Below are 20,445 nucleotides of genomic sequence, written 5' to 3'. Positions count from 1 at the left end.
CATGAAAAAAGCCAACAATCCCGTATATCAATGGGCAAGAGACATGAATAGAACTTTCTCTAAAGACGACAGACGAATGGCTAACAAACACATGAAAAAATGTTTATCATCTCTATATATTAGAGAAATGCAAATCAAAACAACCCTGAGATATCATCTAACCCCAGTGAGAATGGCCCACATCACAAAATCTCAAAACTACAGATGCTGGCGTGGATGTGGAGAGAAGGGAACACTTTTACACTGCTGGTGGGACTGCAAACTAGTACAACCTTTCTGGAAGGAAGTATGGAGAAACCTCAAAGCACTCAACCTAGACCTCCCATTCGATCCTGCAATCCCATTACTGGGCATCTACCCAGAAGGAAAAAAATCCTTTTATCATAAGGACACTTGTACTAGACTGTTTATTGCAGCTCAATTTACAATCGCCAAAATGTGGAAACAGCCTAAATGCCCACCAACCCAGGAATGGATTAACAAGCTGTGGTATATGTATACCATGGAATACTATTCAGCCATTAAAAAAAATGGAGACTTTACATCCTTCGTATTAACCTGGATGGAAGTGGAAGACATTATTCTTAGTAAAGCATCACAAGAATGGAGAAGCATGAATCCTATGTACTCAATCTTGATATGAGGACAATTAATGACAATTAAGGTTATGGGGGGGGAAGCAGAAAGAGGGATGGAGGGAGGGGGGTGGGGCCTTAGTGTGTGTCACACTTTATGGGGGCAAGACATGATTGCAAGAGGGACTTTACCTAACAATTGCAATCAGTGTAACTGGCTTATTGTACCCTCAATGAATCCCCAACAATAAAAAAAAAAAAAAAAAAAAGAAATGACTAAAATTGTGATGGATGTGTTACTTAGTTCAATGTAAGCATTTCACCTTGTATATCAAAGCAGTACACTGAACCCCATAAATGCATCAATGTACAAAGTTATGATTTAATAAAAAATAAGAAAAAAAGAAAAAAATCACCATGTATTAAAAAATATGTAAGTATGGAACACTGATTCTTAGTCAAATGCCCTTAAAAAGCTATTTTCACTCCCCATGTATTTGTTTGCATTCATTAAAACTATAAAGAATACACTCATATACTGTAGGCTATTATATAGAGAGAAACAAATCAGGAAGTTATTTATATCAGGCCATCTTCTTACAAATAGGTATTAAGCTTAATATTCAACGTAAAAATAAACAACTAATGAACATGCTTTAAGTATTTAAAAGCAATTACTTGCTGCTGTAGTCCTTGATATTTTTCTAATTCTTTCTTTAATTCTTCCGAGTACCATTTTTCTTCCTAATGAAAAAGATTTTTAGTCAGTAAATTGTAAAAGACTTGTTATGTGAAACACTGAAAATAAAGTATAATCATTTGTATTCTTACCTTTAGTGAAGCCTGTAGGTCTTGGACCTCTTGTCTGAGTAGTGTTAGATCATCTCTAAACATATATGGGGAGAAAAGAAATTAATAGCTAATATCTTTTATGTAACAACCTGACCTCTTAGCAAATTATAGATAGTACCTACATATTAATATTTTAGTTTTTTCACTTCTTAAAAACAACTACTTAAGATTTTATGTATAATGGCACATATATAAAGCTCTTAGAAAAATAATTTTCTTTCTAAAGCTGATTGATTACAAATGGAAAAACATTTTCTCATGGAATAATCATATTACTGGACTGTCAAGTGCCTGAGCCAGAAGCAAAATGTTTCTCATTAATTTACTAATAGTAAGAATCAACAGCTTCCTACTGCAATTAGCATAAAATCTAAACTCATTAGCAAGGACTATAAAATCTACACAATCTACCCCCTGCCTTATCACTTTTTCCTTCATTCATTTAGCTCTAGGAACAGCAGCTTCTTTTTATTTCTTGAGTCTGAAATGGTCTTTACTCTCTGAGAACCTTCTCAAATTCTGTTCCCTTTACCTAAGAGTCAGATTAAAAAAGACTGGTGAGCCATAATGCAGGAGAGAAATCTTAACGAACATTAATAGTCATGTAAAAAGAAAAGATCCATTCTTCCCAAAAGCACTGGTTTCCCCACATATTTTAATAAATTAAAAGAACCATATTTCATAGTTCCACATTATCTATCAATATACTTTATATATCAATAACTTTATGTCTGGTAAAAGTATTTCAAAATACTTTATGGTTGATAGATAAAGTATATTTTTCTCTAGGTAGTATCTTAGTGTTGCAGCAGATTAATGTAACAAAGTATTCTTTTATTTATTTATTTTTTTTTTTGAGACAGAGTCTTACTTATGTCACCCTAGGTAGAGTGCTCACAGCAATCACTAACCCTTGGGCTTAAGTGATTCTCTTGCCTCAGCCTCCCAAGTAGCTGAGACTATAGGCACCTGCCACAACACCCAGCTACTTTTTTGTGGCAGTTGTCATGGTTGTTCAGCTGGCCCTGGCCAGTTGGAACACACCAGCCTCAGTGTATGTGGCTGGCGCTGTAACCACTGTGCCACAGGTGCTGAGCCCAAATTATTCTTTTCTTAAAAAGTATAAAAAAATATATTTTTTACAAGTAGAATGAAATCAAACTTTTATCCCCTTAGTGTGGGTAAAAGATGAGAGCTTTTACCAATATTAGAAGAAAAGCAGAATTACATTATTAGATGTTGCTCTAAGCAGTTATATTCTAGTTTAACTTTAGTTCTCAAAATGGTCAGGCTAAATTGACAAAAGCACAATGTGTGTGTTGGGCGTGGTGGCTCATGCCTGTAATCCCAGCACTTGGGAGGCAGAGGCAGGTGGACTGCCTGAGCTCATGAGTTCAAGACAAGCCTGAGCCAGAGTGAGACCCCTGTCTCTAAAAAATAGCCAGGCACTGTGGCAGGCACCTGTAGTCCCAGCTACCTGGGAGGCTAAGGCAAGAGGATCATTTGAAGCCAAGAGTTTGAGGTTGCTGTGAGCTAAGATGCCATGGCACTCTACCGAGGATGACCAAGTAAGACTCTGTCTCAAAAAAAAAAAAAAAAAAAAAAAGCACAATGTGTACATGTGTGCTTACTATATTGATGACTATAAATGATATTTTTAAATAATTTACTAAATTATTTACAAATTATTAAATTTTAATTCTTGGCTAAATTCATTATTTTAACAACTTGCTATAAAATTATCTAAACAAAATATATCATTTTTTTATTAAGCAGAATATGTTAAATAGAATTTAACCTTCTTTTGCTAACTCACAATCTTCATTAAAAATACAACCTCTGCAGACTGAGCAAGAGCAACACCTTGTCTTTACCAAAAATGGAAAAACTCCTATTAAAAAAGGAAAAATTAGCCAGGCATTGTGCCGGGCACCTGTAGTCCCAGCTACTCAGGAGGCTGAGGCAGGAGTCTGAGGTTGCTGGGATCTAGGCTGATGTCATGGCACCCTAGCCTGGGCAACAGAGTGAAACTATCTCAAAAAAAAAAAAAAAAACCAACCAACCTCTAGCCTGTATGCATGTATGGTGGCTTATGCCTATAATCTCTGCACTTTGGGAAGCCAAGGTGAGAGGACAGCTTGAGGTCAGGAGTTCAAGACCAGCCTGGGTAACATAGAGACCCATTTCCTTTAAAAAAAAAAAAAAAAAAAATTAGCTGGGCATATTAGCACACAACTGTAGTCCCAGCTACTTGGGATGTTGATGTAGATGGATCCCTTGAGCCCAGGAGTTTGAGATTGTTTGCAGTGAGCTACAATGATACTACTGCACTCTAGGCAACAGAGAGAGACCCTATCTCAAAAAATAAGTAAATAAAAATATAAATCTGTAGATATTGCTATAGATAGTTACTGATCAAGGACTATACAACCTGAATAGTTTAAAATGATAAGGGAAGAAGGTCATGCTAATTGAGGACAGATTTAAATTAAATAATATAAAACATTAATGTTTTCATTAATATATCATGATTAAACCACACTATCATGTGAGCTTTCTGTAACAATATTATACTTCAAAATTTTCATACTGTACCGCTTCAGAGCAAGATTAGCCTCTCCTCCAAGACCTGAGTCATTGCCAGCATCATGAACTGCTTCATAGTGTTTGAAAAGTTCATCAGCAGACCCAAGAGATTTCATACACTGGGGACATATGAAGCCCTATAGAAAGAGGCAGAAGAAAAGTTTCAAAATAGCATTTAATAGTACAAAATAACAACTGCATATTATGAAATATGATCAAATATCTTATTTATACCAATGATACCATTAAGTAAATTAGAGTTTATAGTGTTAATCTCAAATTCTAATATCATGCAAAGATTCTTCACTATCTAATTCTGGATGAAGCTTATGAAATACAAAGAAACCTCTGCAACTATCTTTTAGGTTGAATAAATTAATGGCTAGAATACCAAATTCTAATTTAAGAAGTTAGTTCTAATCTAGAAGATTAGTTGAAAAGATTTGCCATCATAGCCTTCTTCTCTCCAGATATCCCCATTCATAAAATAATGCCTGTTTCAATCTACATCATAGAAATGCTAACCAAAAAAATAACGAGACCAGCCTGAGCCAGAGCAAGACCTCGTTTCTAAAAATAGCCGAGCGTTGTGGTGGGCGCCTGTAGTCCCAGCTACTCGGGAGGCTGAGGCAAGAGAATAGCTTAAGCCCAAGAGTTGGAGGTTGCTGTGAGCTGTGACGCCACAGCACTCTACCAAGGATGATAAAGTGAGACTTTGTCTCAAAAAAAAAAAAAAGAAGAAGATGAAGAACTATGATGAGTGAGGGAAAAAAAGTGATAGAGTAAATCATTCATAATTGCCACAGATATGTACAAAGCTAAGACAAGTATTCTAGTCAGAAAATTTCCTTGCTAACCTAACGTTAACATACAGTCCCTATAAAGTATAAAAAACTTATTATTCATCCCAGAATTATCACAAAGTTAGGACTATCAGCTAGAGTTCTATATTAAAAATGCTGACATAAATCAGCATTTGGGGTTTTATAAATTTGGGGTTGCAATTCATAAATGAGTTATAAAATAAACTCACTGGGCTGAAACCTTTTTTGTAATAATACTCTAAAACTGAACACGTTGGAGTTCATCATATGAATTAATAGTAAAGATAAATAACGTTTTATTAGTTCTCGTTTTGGGTGATGACACAAAAGTATATTTCTCAAGTGGTTGCCATCAAAAATATTTCAGAAGCACTGTATAGTTGATAAATATATAATGGAATGTGTAATAATTAATAATGATTTTTTTTTGAGACAGTGTGTCACTATGTTGCCTTCGGTAGAGTGCTGTGGCATCACAGCTCATGACAACCTCAAACTCTTGAGCTTAAGCGATTCTCTTGCCTCAGCCTCCCAAGTAGCTGGGACTACAGGTGCCCTCCACAACACCCGGCTATTTTTTGGTTGCAGTTGTCATTATTGTTTAGCAGGCCCGGGCTGGGCTCGAATCCTCCAGCCTCGGTGTATGCGGCGAGTGCCCTACTCACTGAGCTATGGGTGCCGAGCCTAATGTTTACTTTATTGAATCCATACTATACGCCAGGCTCTTTCCCTACACATTTAAATCTCACAATTCTTTATTAATAAGTATTATTATCACCATTTTATAGAAGAAGAAATTAAACTGCAGAAAAGTTAAATGACTTTTCCAAGGCCACAAACCTAAACCAGGATATACACAGGTCTGTTGAACAAATACCATGCTCTTTCTAGAATGCTACACTATCTCTTGAACTCACTGACTTACCCTTATTAGTGACTTCCTTAAAATAAATTCTTGTATATGCTAACTTTTTAGTGACTTTATTCAGTAACAATTAATTGATTATAAGTTCAGGTGTTATAATAGTTCTATGGAAAATACAAATAGTAAAACAAAACCTCAAGCTTCAAAGAACTGAGGAGGCAGAAAAAATATATATATACATGAAAAAATACTTCAGTTCATGAAAATGAATTAATGATTAACCAGATGGCTTTAAAGCTTGTATTGTAGAAGTACCTGAGCGCAAAGTGAATTAGCAAATCAAAGGCTAAAATAGCTTTCTCTCCAATTGTCTGTTGGTCCCATAGAAAATTATTGACTCAACTTCCATATACTTCAAATTGTCGTAGTATTCATAATTTACACAAAATAAAAATATTACATATTTTTTCAGCATCATCAACCCAGTATACAATAGAAATCTCTCAACTTTGAGTTACTCTTTAAATTATTTACATTCAAAAATTTTTGATGGATAATAAAGTAGTTCCTCACGCTTACATACACACAAACACTCAGACATATACACCCCATGCCAAGGGTTTGAAGGAGGCCTTATTCCAAAATTTTGCTTTTAAAAAATATTACCAGATATCAATTCTGAAAACACCACCAACCTGACTTTCACCCTCATCCACAAGAATATCCTCATGCAAATATTCCACAGGAGTATTTCATAGACATGTACTAAAGAATATTTAATTTCGTTCATTCAATGAAAAATAAAATAGTGATTAGAAAAAATGGGATGAAGTTTTTACAGATACAACAGATACAACTCTGCTAACTCAAGGTGACAAGAAATAAGTTTTCTTTACTTTTACCAAGTACACTATAATTCTAAAATTTCCCTCAATTTCAGATACAAAAATAAAATGGAATATGTGTGAGGGTGGTATGTTACAGTGTGTTTTCATATTGTAAGCAACATGCAAATACAAATATATATACAAATACATATATTTGAAGCTTCTATGGAACGCTTTGTTTTGCGGGAACATACAGATTTTATATATAAGAATGGTCATCCTCTCTCTATCCTGTAAAAACCAAAACACAATCCCTTTAAAGATCCCTCTTCTCCAAGGCTCTCTCAATGACCCCCTCCCCTTCTGACTCACATTTTCCCTTGTATATAATTATGCAAATAGTTTCAACTATCATTTACATGCTGATAACTCCCAAGTTCAATAACTGGCCAAGAACCGTCTACAGATTTCTTCTGGATCTTTATATCCAACAACATAGATCTCTACCTGCATCTCACAGGCATCTAAAATATAAGTCCAAGAATCAATTCACTTCCCAAACTTCTTTTGTCACCAATATCCTTCCACTTAAACTAGAAACCTAAATATCATGCTAAACTATTCTCCTTCGGTCTTACTTCTAATAAAGCACTCAGCCTAAACATTTCTCCTTGACATCTTCTCATCTCCATCCTCACTGCAGCTGTCATGTTCAGACACTCAGTGTCTCTTGCCCAGACTACTGCAATAACACATCTAGTCTTCCCTCTCCATGATTAATCTTCCTTCCACACAGTTGCCAGATGAATCTTTCTTTTTTTTTTTTTTTTTTTATTGTTGGGGATTCATTGAGGGTACAATAAGCCAGGTTACACTGATTGCAATTGTTAGGTAAAGTCCCTCAACCAGATGAATCTTTCTAAAATAGATTCTTCAATATTCTTCACTAATCTTTATCATCAATATGGCACACAAGGTCCTACATGACCACTCCCCTCATGGCCTATGCAGTCTGATTTCCAGACAACTCTCCTCTGTACAACATGTTTCAACAATATTAAAGCACCTGTGTTTCCCTGAGCACACCATGGTATCTCCGATTTCTGTGCCTTTGCACATACTGCATTTTTCCTTCAATAGGAAGGAAAGTGCATTCAAGTTCCTGCACTCACTATAATACACAACACACTGGATCTTTTCATCTATATTTTCTTAATGGCTAAAGTAGTACTTTGACCATGTTATATCTTTCTACATTGTATATTTATTTACTAAAATATGAATGAGCCTGGCAGTGCAGAACTCAGAAAAAAAATAGAAGATATATAATATGTCTATGTATATATGTGTGTGAGTGTGTGTGTGTGAATATATATATATGTATATATATGTATGACATATATATGACCCTGGAATTAGCCACTAAAGAATGAATAAGAGTTTGACCTGCAGAGATAAAAGACAGGCATTCTAAACAGATGAACAAAGGTGCAAGAAACACTGTTGAAACAGTTACACATTTGGGAAACAGAGGGCTTCTAGATGTGTTCTGACTACACAGCCACAGTAAAAGACAGGCACAGAAGAGGTAAATGAATGCAATGATCCCTATGAAACTCCTGAAATAAGCAAAGTTAGTAGTATTGAGGATGTGCCTTTGGAAATCAGAATACAGTGATGTCATTAGGATCCAGAGATATTGGTTGCTCAGCACTGCCTCCTAAATAAGTGAATGCTCCCAGCCTGTATGTTAAAATAGCTGGTGCAATAATCACCATCTTTCATGGTGCTTAAATGCTTAATGTGGCATTTTTAGATCTTCTACCCAGTAACTGTTGCACAATACTAGTAGACACACCTTTAGTGCAACAGCACACAAACCCTGATAATATTTATCCTGCCGTTTCTCTTTTGGGTCTCAACTTCTGCCAGTGACTGGAAAGTAAATTATAAAGTGTTCTTCAAAGTCTATATCCCTATTGCACTATTTAATCTTCACACCTTTGCCTTTGGGACTATTGCCTATACTACCAGGTTTTAGCTCTAGATACCTAACAGTGCCAGAAAGCCATTGATCACACTGAGGTATGCCATACCTTCTCAAAGTTTCCAAATATTACCAGGTTAATATCCCAAAAAGAACTGATTCATTCCTAAAGAGAAATTTAGAAATCAGTAATATGTATTCCATTATAGAACTATTCCACATTAATTTTTCATGTAATTAGAACTTGTACATTTAAATAAAACTTAAATTTTGAGACATTTCTGATAAAAAAAATCTTTCTAAAATACATATACTTCCTCATCTTCTTAAATGATATTAAATCTCTGCCTGATGTCTCAGAGACATAAATATCAATCTGAATGGGTATCTTCCACTCTTCAATATTAAATTCTGGCAAGCCTCTTTAACTCCTGTACATATATTTCACTGTTTTCCTAAACCCTACTTTGTATTTCAACAGTCATTTCTAAACATTCTTGGCATGCTACTTCTAAGAACAGTAGCTTGCAATGGATGGAAAGGGCAGATTAAGAAAAAAAGGTTATTAAAACCACATCACTCATTTAAAATAAAAGTAAAATAGGCTCAGAACGAGTACTTAAGGAAAGTTCCATGAATATAGTGCACAGTCTTTAGTTTTGGATTTAAAACACTCTTTCTCTATATTTTTCTAAACTATCATTAAGAGGATTGAGAATGCTAGATAAATAAATTCCAGAGAAAGAATGTTAGCTAACAAAAAATACTAAAAATAGCCAACTACAGTTATTTCCCTTAATTATTCCAAATTTGTCACCAACATCCAAAAAACACAATTTACTTGAGATTAAAAATAGAAAGTTCAGATCTGTAATCCTATTTCAGAATCACTTCAGCTAAGAACTTGCCTTAAAACTTGATCCTTAGGACATTCATGTTATAGCAAATGTCCCTTTAGTTAAAAGGAAAGCTCTTATTAAGTGACAAGGGGATGAGATGGTTGTTTTTGATTTTGGTAACTCATAAAGAAAAAAAGCTGATCTGTAAGTTCTAGAAGGATGACATCTAGTAAAATGTTACACAGATTTCCAAGCATCTTTTACGCCTCCACCTTTGCTCCACTAACCCAGCTAGTTTCATTAGTTTATCCTAGATCCACTCATTTTCCCCACCACTATAGAGAATGTCTGGTTGAAATGTCTTTCCGTGAAGTTTTTCCTGAGTTTCCCTTATGCTGAACTTGCCATTGTACACTTTTTGCAAATAATATCTACCATAGAAACTTCTGGGGTAGAGATCGTGCCTTATATACCTTTCATCGCTTTTACCTACCAAAATACCTGCTACATAAAAAGTATTCCATTGATATGTTAAATAAGTGAATGTTTGTGAAGATTATTTTAATTATTCTTTTTTGTGGATTTGTTCTTTATGAAGAGATTATTTTCTTATATACACGATGGCCTCATAGCAAAAAGTCAGTCATACTTTTTTGTTCTTCCCTGTTAAAAACAAGTTGCATTCTTTCATGTGTTAAATTTATAAAAGAATCAAAAAAGCTATGCTTCTTTTTATTGTTAGAATACCATAGTGATTCTCAAGAAAACACATATATCAACATCATCTGAGAAATTCTTTCCAGCCTAAAAATGGGCATCACTTACCCTCACTTATTCCCACCCTTAGCTTTAGATACGCACCAGCCTAACACTCCTGAGAAAAATATTTCTGGGGGGTGATCCACTGTTACTTATAAGAGTGTGCCATATTGTCACCTCCCACAAGTCTAGGAGAGTTAGAACGACGATTGAAACAGTCTTAGATTCAAGTTCTAACACTGTATATCCTAAATAAGGAAAATAACTGTTCATATACTAAGTTCTCTTTCTATGTAAGAGCAAAGCATTTTAACCTAAAACATTTCACCACATTCATTAAGAAAACATTAACAATAGAATAAAGATATTACTTACATAAGTTGAAAATACATCACTTTATACTTCATAGCAAAATTTATAGAAAATATTACCTTAAATTTTTATATTTCTTTACAAATTCACACAAAGACAGCTGCAATAGTAAGAGAAACCAAGCCGACTTCCCAGGAGCCTCTTCTACTTATTGAGACATCCTTTACACATGCATAATTAAAGCGATCCATATTCCCTTGTAGCATAAAAAGGTAAGCAACACCAAAGCAAGGAAAAACAAAGCTATTTTGAGCAACCCATAACCAAGCTGCTAAAACAAAATATACAAGACCCACAGTAACACTTGAGTCATTAAGAAGTTCCTGTCCTCTTGTTTCACTTTCAGCGTGCACTTGCTGGTAATGCTCCGATAAATCAATAGCAGTTATATATCTTTTCATACATAATGGGCAGATGAAACCCTGTGAAATAACAACTTTTAGAAAAATATACAGAAAAAGTCTTTTATAAAACAAAATACAGACAACACAAATAGAAATAATAGGAAAATAATTAAGATATCTCTTTATAGTATAGGTAAGAAAATGTTTCAAGTAGTAACTGTGAAAAATCTATCCAAAGTAGGACTCCTAAAATTAGCTCCAATTGTTATGCTGTAAATTTTCACTGGTTCTATTTTTCTTATTATAATACCCAGTGGCTTTGGTTGGAATATTCTTTTGCTTATGACACTTTGTCCTTACTTCTCTGAAACCTACCATTGGCAAGTTAGCTTTTATTTTAGATCAAGAAAAGGCTGACAGGTATAAAAATACCATTATGTGATGTAATGTTCTCAACAAAGAAGCTCTCTTAATGAAAGCAATTTTTAGTCTGAGTTAATTCCACCAACCTGAAATCCCATTCTTGCCCACACCCCTAATTCCCAGTAGGTGATACTTCCTTTTAATTTTCTGAGTCAAATAAAACAATTTTAAAACAATGTCTCAAATTCCCTATACCTAACTGTATCTATATTTTAAAATGTGGACTGTTATACTGACCTATGTATGGCTTGAGGTCTTACCAAATAAGAATAGTAGAAGGATGAGAGAATAAGAGAATTGAGAGTATCTGGAAGAAAGTAAATAAAATGAAGACAGCGGTGAGGAGAAAAGGTTATAACAATAATAAACATCACAAGTTTTGGTGTCAAAAATAGATGTGGGCTTGGGAATCAACCAATGTTGATTACATGCCCTTAAGGAGATCACTTAGCAAGTGCCAGTTTCCTATCAATAAAATAAGGCTAATCTTAGCACCTATTCTTCTAGAGTTATTTTATATTTAAAATGCATAATACAGAAATTGAGACATTGTAAGGAATTAACAAATAGTAATTATTAGATGTATGCTTAGAAATGAAGGGAAAGGTCTAAGAGACCAAAAGAAAAGACAGAAATTAAAAACCTGAAATGCTGACCAAGGTGAAGGAAATAAAGTAGTGAGAATATGAGAAAAAAATATTTGCAAGGATAGACATTTATAATAAAGAATGAGGGGATATGATTTTAATATTTCAGGTGAAACTATTCTGCCTAATGATAAAGTAGAAGGTACTGCCTGGAATTAAACAACATTACGGAACCGGGAGGCTAAAGTGTCCCTTGAGTTACTGAAGTCACTTAGGATGATAATAGCAAGGAAGGACAAGAAGGCTGAAAACGAGGTTCCAGAGTGGAGGTAAGACAAGGCAGCAACAAAGAGTCGGGCTGGGGCTTAAATCCTGGGTTTACACCACTCTTAGCAACTGCTTGACCTTCAGTTTTCTTAACAACCCTTAAAGGAGATTATCCACAAAATCAAAATGAAGAACACAAATTCAGTGTTTTTAATTGAGTTGCTTCCAGAAAACCACAGTCTCAAGTGCTAGAACCACAGAATAATACTTCTTTAAAAGAGGGTGTCTGTTTATGCCATCACAGCCTTATGCAGCCTTTCCCTGTAGTCTTGTTTATTCACTGCTAAGTTTCCACATCGATCATCCGATCATTCATTAAAAAGATATTTACTTTCTGGTGTTCAATTTCACAGTAGGGTGACTACAGTTAACAGTAAAATATCGTGTATCACAAAATAACTGAAGCTTCTGAATACTCTCAAAACAAAGAAATGATAAGTACGAGATGATGGTTTCACTAAATGTCCTAACTGGATCACTAAACAACAGATTCATGCTGAACACCAAATTGTACCCTATAAATGTGTACAATTACAATGTGTTAATTAAAAATAAATTCAAAGAATATTTTAAAGTACTTAATGAATGCAATTAGTATGTTGTAGCTGCTATGGTATGGTGCTAAGCATAAGAAGCTTATACCCTTCTTGAAAAAGTTACCTCCCCAAAATTGCATTTTATACCCCACTAATCAGAAAATCCTACTAGGTCTACCATTCAAAATACATCCAGAATGTCAGCAACTCTACTGTTACCATTTTGCTCCAAGCCACCATCACATTCATCAGGGATCACCCCATAGCCTACTAAGAGTCTCCGCTTCTACTCTTGGCCCACTAACACTTTATTTTCAACACAGCAGTCAAAGTGTAGCCTATAAAAAAATGTAAATCAAATCTTGGCATTTCCCTCCACAAAACTCTCCAACAGCTTCCTATCAGACTAAGAGTTAAAAATGGAAGTCTGTAAATTAACCTACAAAGACTACAAGAGATAAGCATGATCACCTTCTGATCCAATCTCCCCTCACTCGCTGGGTTAGAGCTACACTGGAAGAGTTGGCCTTGGGCTTAAAGCATCTGGAAAAGCTTCCTTTTAAAAGCTTCTGGATGTTTTTTAGATATGACAGGTGCACACCCACCTCAGGAGACTTTCCACTTATTCCACACACCTGGAACAACAACTGCCCCCCAAATCCACATGACTCATTTCCTCACCTCCTTCAGTTCTTTTTGCTCTATCCCCTTCCCTGGTAACTAAAACTACAGCCTCTTAAAACAATTTCCATGCCCTCTTTCCTACTTTACTTTTCTCAATAACACAAATTGTCTAACTCAATAGTACATTTTTAGTATGTTTTGTTTTTTCTCTTTTTCCACTCACTTGGATGTAAGCTCCACCAGGATAAAGATGTTTTACTATTTTATCCACTGCTACATATTCAACATACAGAATAATGTCTAGCAACAATAAAAACTTGATAAATGAATGAATCTCAGAATAACAATCATCACCAAAAAAGACAGAATACAACTTCACACAAGCACATGGAAGAAGCATCTATCCCACGTCAGTCAAAGAAAGTCCACTGAAAAAAGTAATACCTTAAAAAATAACTGAAGGATATCAGATGTTAACCAGACAAAAAAATAAAAATAAAGGCAAAAGCAATGCTATAGTCTGAATGTTTGTATCCCCTCCAAATCCATATGTTTAAATCTTAACACCCTGGGAGATGGAATTAAAAAGTATATATGGCCTTCTGTGAAGTGACTAGGTCAGTGTCCCCATGAATGGGTTTACTGCCAGTATAAAATAGGCCTAAGGAACTCCTTTCACCCATTCCTCCAATTCCACCACAGGAGGACACAGGGAGAAGGAACCATCTGTGAGCCAGAAAATGAGACCTCACCAGACACCAAACATGCCAGCACCCTGATATTTGAACTTTCTTCCCTCCAAAATTGTAAGAAATAAATTTCTAATGTTTATAAGCTACCCAGCCTATGGTGTTTTGTAATAGCAGTCAGAACTGACTAAAATAAGCAGGTAAGGCATAAAGATTAGCTTATGCAAAAGCCCAAAGAAAAGAAAAAGCTTAGCATACTGTAAAAGCAGAGGGAACTCAATATGCCTAGATCAAAGAGTATTGAGAGGACTATGAGAAGAAATGAAGCAGTGAAGGTAAGCAGAAGCAGATCAGAGAAGAAAAAAAAAAAAAACATTAAAAACCTTCTACAACAAGCTAAAAAAATTGGACTTCAAAGGACAAATGGACACCGTTAACTTGGATTTTAACCAGAAAAATGCCATAATAAAACCTTAGCCATACATATTTAAAAAGAAAAGGTTCAACTGGAAGAGAGAGGGGACAGGAGGTAGATAACACAGGAAAAAAAGGGGGCCAATGTGAAAGTTACTAGTTGACGGTAGTCTGAGTTAAGGCAGTAACAACTGGAATGGACTACAGTTATTACTCAAGCAATTTATATAAAAAGGATTTCTGAGGTGGTGATAATTGAGCCGAAATTAAAATGATTTTTAGCCAACCACTTGAAATGCCAAAGGAGAATTTTCCAGGTAAAAAGAACAAGTAAAAAGACTTTTAAATGGAGTCTTTTGGTTCAAGGGAGGAAAAAAAGGCTAGGGTGACAAATGTCAATGGCCAAGGAGGAGTGTAAAAGGAAATGAGATTTGACAAGTAGGTAGAAGTCATTAAGCAGGGCCTTCTAGACCAGGATATGCTGAGATTTGTTTTGCACAATAGAAAGCCGATTTTAATTGAGGGAATGGCCTGATCTGATTGCAATCCCTCTGGTTGCTTTTTGGAGAACTGACCAAAAATAACAAGGATAAGACACACTTATGGTAGTTTCAGTAAAAGACATTGGTGGCAGCAGAAATGGAAAGAAGAGGATAGATTCAAGATATATTTGGGAGTTAAAACAAACAAGAGTTATTCATATATTCAATAGGAATTCAAAAGGAATTTTCAAGTTTATTCCTAAATCCTTAGCTTCATCATCTAGCTTTTCTAGGATTGTGAAAGAAAAATAAGTTGAATGTTTTAACAAGAAAGGTAGAGGGCAAGAATTCATTTTGAACATTAAATTAATTTAGGACAAATATTAAACTTAAAACACTTATCAAAGGCCTAAGTTTCCATCTAAAGAATCTAGGGGAAAAAATGAGCAAACCAAATTCAAAGTAAATAGATGGAAGAAATTGTAAGAGCTCATATATTGAGTAAGAGAAGACCAACAAGAGAAAGGCAAAAGACAGAGAATATTAACAAAGCCAAAATCACAAATTTGAAAGGTTAATAAATGAAGCCAGGCACAATGGCTCACACGTATTTCAGCACTCTGGAGGACAAGGTGGGTGGATTACCTAAGCTCAGGAGTTCAAGACCAGTCTGAGCAAAGCAAGACCCTGTCTTTACTAGAAAGTAGAAAAACTAACTGAGCGGTGTAGCAGATACCTGTAGTTCCAGCTACTCCGCAGGCTGAGGCAAGAGGATGGCTTGAACCTGGAAGTTTGAGGTTGCTGTGAGCTATGATGGCATGGCACCTTACCCAGGGTGACTGAGACTCTGACTCAAAAATTAATTATTTAATTAATTAATAATAAAAAGATTAACAAATGGATAAAATCCTGACAGGTAAAATCAAGAAGGAAAGAAAACATAAATTACCAATATCATGGGATATCACTACAGATCCTATAGACATTTATGCAAATATATTCAAAAACTTTAGAAATAACAAATTCCTTGAAAACACAACATGAAACACTGACTCAAAAAAAGAATGAAAACCAATTCATTTTTTTTTTTTTTGTAGAGACAGGGTCTCACTTTATGGCCCTCGGTAGAGTGCCATGGCATCACACAGCTCACAGCAACCTCCAACTCCTGGGCTTAAGCAATTCTCTTGCCTCAGCCTCCCAAGTAGCTGGGACTACAGGCGCCCACCACAACGCCCGGCTATTTTTTGGTGCAGTTAGGCCGGGGCCAGGTTTGAACCCGCCGCCCTCGGTATATGGGGCCGGCACCTTACTGACTGAGCCACAGGCGCCGCCCGAAAACCAATTCATAATCAAAACACTTCCCACAAAGAAAGCTCCAAGCCCCAGTAGTTTTGCTAGTGAATTCTAAAAAATATTCAAGGTATAATTCATGCCTATCTTACCTATTTTTTCAGAAAATGAGGGATGAATTCCTTCCTAATTTATGACACTAGCATAACCCAGTTACTAAAACCTAACAGAAACGTTTACAAAAAAAATTATAGACCAATATCTGTCATGGCCAAATGTAAACATCCTCAAAGACTAGAAGCAAATGAAATCTAGCAATGCATAGGTTGAATATCTCTTATCCAAAACACCTGAGTAGAGAAGTGTTTTGAATTTTGGATTTTTATGACTTCAGAATATTTGTATTCCACTCATGGTTGAGCATCCTAATCTGAAATCCAAAATGCTCCAACATGCATTCTTTGGAGCATCAAGGAGGCACTCAAAAAGCATCATGTAGGCACTCAAAAAATTTCAGGTTTGGGAGCATTTTGGATTTCAGATTTTCAGATTAGACATGCTTGACCTAAATTAAAATAGTAATAACAATACATCATGAGCAGAGTTTATCCTAGTAATACAGGGTCAACATTCAAAAACTAATCAGCATAATTCAAAACATTAACAGAAAACAAAAGAGAAAATCATATCATCTCAATAGATATAGAAAAAGCATTTAGCAATATTCAAACTCCATTCAAAGTATGAAGGTAAAAGGAAGGGTGGAAGGGAAAATGGAAAAAAAGAAAAGGAATGAAGAAGAGAAGGAAGAAGCTTCTCTCAGGAAACTAGGAATAGAAAATATCCTCAAGCTGATCAAGATAAACCTATAACTACTATCATTCTCAATGGTAAAAGCCTTAAATGCTATTCCTCTAAAGGAAAGAAGCAAGATACCTGTTCTGCCCAACTCTATTTAACATTGTACCTAAATTTAAGGTCCACTATTATGTACTGCCTCAAAATCTGGTGAAACTGGGAGGCCCTCAGATAGCCTACCACTGTCTCTCCCCATTTTACTCCCATAGATAAGGTCCCCTAGTCAAACAACCCTCCTTATCACAGGGAACAGGTACAATGCTTGCTTGTCCCCAAATAGTATGTTTCAGTTCCCTTCCAGACTGCAGATTTATTCCAACAATCCAAAAATATCCTTCTGTGGGAACCAGAACGCACATCATCCTCTTGATACTACAAGGCTTACCTCCCACAGCCCCTGGTTGTTCATTTTGTTCCCAAGTGTGATCTTCGCGTAGCCCTGCAGGGCATGTGGTGTCCCTCTCTTAGGCTTTGAAAATATGTGACTAATAAACTGCTATTCATCCCATCTGCCTAGTGTTGGGTGTTGTGTTTGCCGCTTATGGCCATAACCCTAGCACAAAATTCCTCCCTCACCACAGGGTAAATGGGAAGCAATGAATCACTGACAAAAGACTTGTACTCTGTATAGATAAAGAACTCTTAACTCAATAATAAAAAAGTAATCCAATTTTTTAATGGTCAGATTTCTAGTTCCAGACAAAACAAAATATATGCACTTTTCTCTATTTCTCCTGCTAAGTACAGCTAAAATCTACAAGGGGTATCCAACTTGTAGCCCAAGGCCACATGCAGATTATTTGAGAACTGTTTTGCTTATATTTGGTGTCAGCAGCTTTCATCAGTGTTTTTCATCAGTATGGTAATACATGTATTTAATGTATGGTCCAAGACAACTCTTCTTCTGCCAATGTATACTAGAGAAGAAAAAAATTTGGACACCCCTGCAAGTCTAGACATATGTAAAATAAACGTAAGAAGGGACGGCGCCTGTGGCTCAAAGGAGTAGGGTGCCGGCCCCATATGCCGGAGGTGGTAGGTTCAAACCCAGCCCAGGCCAAAAACTACAAATAAATAAATAAATAATGAACATAAGAAGATCATGAAAGGGGAAGAGAAGGAGGCAGACCAGTTAGAGATCTCAGGTCTCAAAGAGTGACACAGTGCTGAGTTCCCTGGGTTTTCTTTTTAGCTCATATAGCCCTGAATGGATACTGGAGAAGGTGGAAATCTGAAAACACTTGATAGTCAGCAAAATTTCATTTCAAGAATAAGCATAGAAATAAATACAATTTCAGACTAAACTTGAGTGTCTAACAAATTCACCCCCATTAAAGAAAATCTTCAAGGATGTACTGTAAAAAGAAGAAATAATTGCAAATGGAAGGTTGAAGATGCAAGAATAAATAGTAAACAAATATAATAGTAAATATATTCTTAAATTTAAGTAACAATAGGAAGCAATAACGTATAACTTATAAGAATAATGGAAAATAGTATAAATCTAAAATATGTATCAAAAAATTAAATACTTAACAAAAATAGAATATAACATGGGAGACCATATATAAAAGTGTTCAAAGGTCTTTGAAATGGCAGGAGGGAAAAATACTTAGATATCATGTATTTTAAAATAACAAAAGTAAAGAAACACTGAAAGAACTGACTATAATGAATACTATCCTAACTTGTAACGCCAGGACTAATCCCAGCAATGCACTCTACCATTTGAAAGGTGGTTACCAAAGGAGTCAGCAAAGAAGAACAGCTAGAGAGGTAGGAAGAAAACCAGAAGAGTCTGGTATTACAGAAGGACAAAGAAAAGTATGTAGTAAAGAAATTAAATCCAAACTAAGACCAAACAAAAAAAAAGAAAGAAAGAAACAGAAAAAAAAGGACAAAGAAAAAATGCATAAAGAGCAGAAATAAATCAATAACTCAAATGGATTCTCCCACTTCCAAGTAAGATATATACTTTAAAAAAAAGAAAATTAAAATGAAGGGCAACGCCTGTGGCTCAGTGGGTAGGGCAACGACCCCATATACCGTGGGCGGCAGGTTCAAACCCAGCCCCAGCCAAACTGCAACAAAAAAATAGCTGGGTGTTCTGGCAGGCACCTATAGTTCCAGCTACTCTGGAGGCTGAGGCAAGAGAATCGCCTAAGCCCAGGAGCTGGACATTGCTGTGAGCTGTGATGCCACAACACTCTACTGAGGGCGATAAAGTGAGACTCTGTCTCTAAAAAAAAATGAAAATGAAAACATACACAACATATTAATCAAAATAAAGCTGAGAGATTATTCTATCAGTATTAAACACAATGATAAAAGATTCAATTAACCAAAAATATATAACAGCTATTGGGAGAGATGTGAAGTGAGTGACTGTAAATAGCATATTAAAGACGTTTGGCTCTGAAGAAAAACAAGTAACAGATGGTACCTGAAAGGGGGATATCAGGCCATAGGAAGGGCTTTGGTTTTGTTTTTTATTTTTGATTCATTGGTGTTCTTTTCTTGATTGTTTTCACATGTATCACAGTGAACATATTTGTATATTGATGGAAATAATAAAGTGGCAGGAAGGAGAAAAGATAAGTTGAGAATGAGGGAGAATGGAATCTAGGGCCCAAGAAAAAGAACTGAACTTTAATAATAAAGTAGCCTGTCTTTTGTGTACGAAAGGAACAAAGAAAATACATAGTATTAGTGTAAGTATAATTTCGGTGATAAAACAGGAACATTTATCTGATGGTTCCTACATTATTAATGATATAGAAGGTAATTAAGCAAAGATAAAAAAGAGGGCAAGAGAAATGGCAGATTTTAGGATAAAGAAAGCATAAAATAATAACCTCACAAAGTAGGAAAATTACTTTATCCAGAAAATAAGCAGGCTTGGTGCCCATAGCACAGTGGTTATGGTGCCAGCCACAAAGGGTGGAGGGTTCGAACCCGACACAGGCCAGCTAAACAACAGTGACGACTGCAACAAAAAAGAGCCGGGCGTTGTGGTGGGTGCCTGTAGTCCCAGCTACTTGGGAGCCTGAGGCAAGAGAATCGCTTAAGCCCAAGAGTTTGAGGTTGCTGTGAGCTGTGACACCACAGCACTCTACCAAAGGCAACATAGTAGGACTCTATCTCAAAAAAAAAAAAAAAAAGAATGAAAGAAAATAAGCAGTATTGCCATATGAGAGTTGGCTTTTGTTCTTTTTTTTATTCTGACTGAGGTCAATAATTATTGCTGGATTCCTTTTCTTGGTTACAACCAAGCACCCTGAGCCCATCATAGCACGAACACAGCAGGGAACATTTTTCTTAGTAAAGAAAATGCTCTTTTTCTTGCAAGATCTTTAATAAAGCTCAAGTGACAGGTTTCTTC

General features: G+C 35.6%; 1 protein-coding gene across 4 annotated transcripts in view; it reads right to left on the bottom strand.

Moving 5' to 3' along the window:
• EEA1 (early endosome antigen 1) overlaps positions 1–20,445 on the bottom strand; it is a 178,492-nt gene that overhangs the window by 102,582 nt on the left and 55,465 nt on the right. The window contains exons 1-5 of one of the 4 annotated variants that reach the window (XM_053584483.1): positions 10,783–10,822; positions 8,626–8,682; positions 4,023–4,150; positions 1,407–1,461; positions 1,254–1,319 (exon numbers count right to left, since the gene is read on the bottom strand). In XM_053584483.1, coding sequence (XP_053440458.1) covers positions 1,254–1,319; positions 1,407–1,461; positions 4,023–4,129 — 228 coding nt within the window. In that variant the 5' untranslated portion in view covers positions 4,130–4,150; positions 8,626–8,682; positions 10,783–10,822. Of the gene's footprint in view, positions 1–1,253; positions 1,320–1,406; positions 1,462–4,022; positions 4,151–8,625; positions 8,683–10,782; positions 10,909–20,445 lie in introns of those variants that run through there. The other 3 variants (XM_053584480.1, XM_053584484.1, XM_053584482.1) reach the window with 3 other exon arrangements.

Source organism: Nycticebus coucang, chromosome 3, assembly GCF_027406575.1.
Source record: "Nycticebus coucang isolate mNycCou1 chromosome 3, mNycCou1.pri, whole genome shotgun sequence".
Classification (NCBI taxonomy): Eukaryota; Metazoa; Chordata; class Mammalia; order Primates; family Lorisidae; genus Nycticebus; species Nycticebus coucang.
Note: the sequence above shows the minus strand (reverse complement) of the source record. Positions and strands in the feature narration are given on the sequence as shown.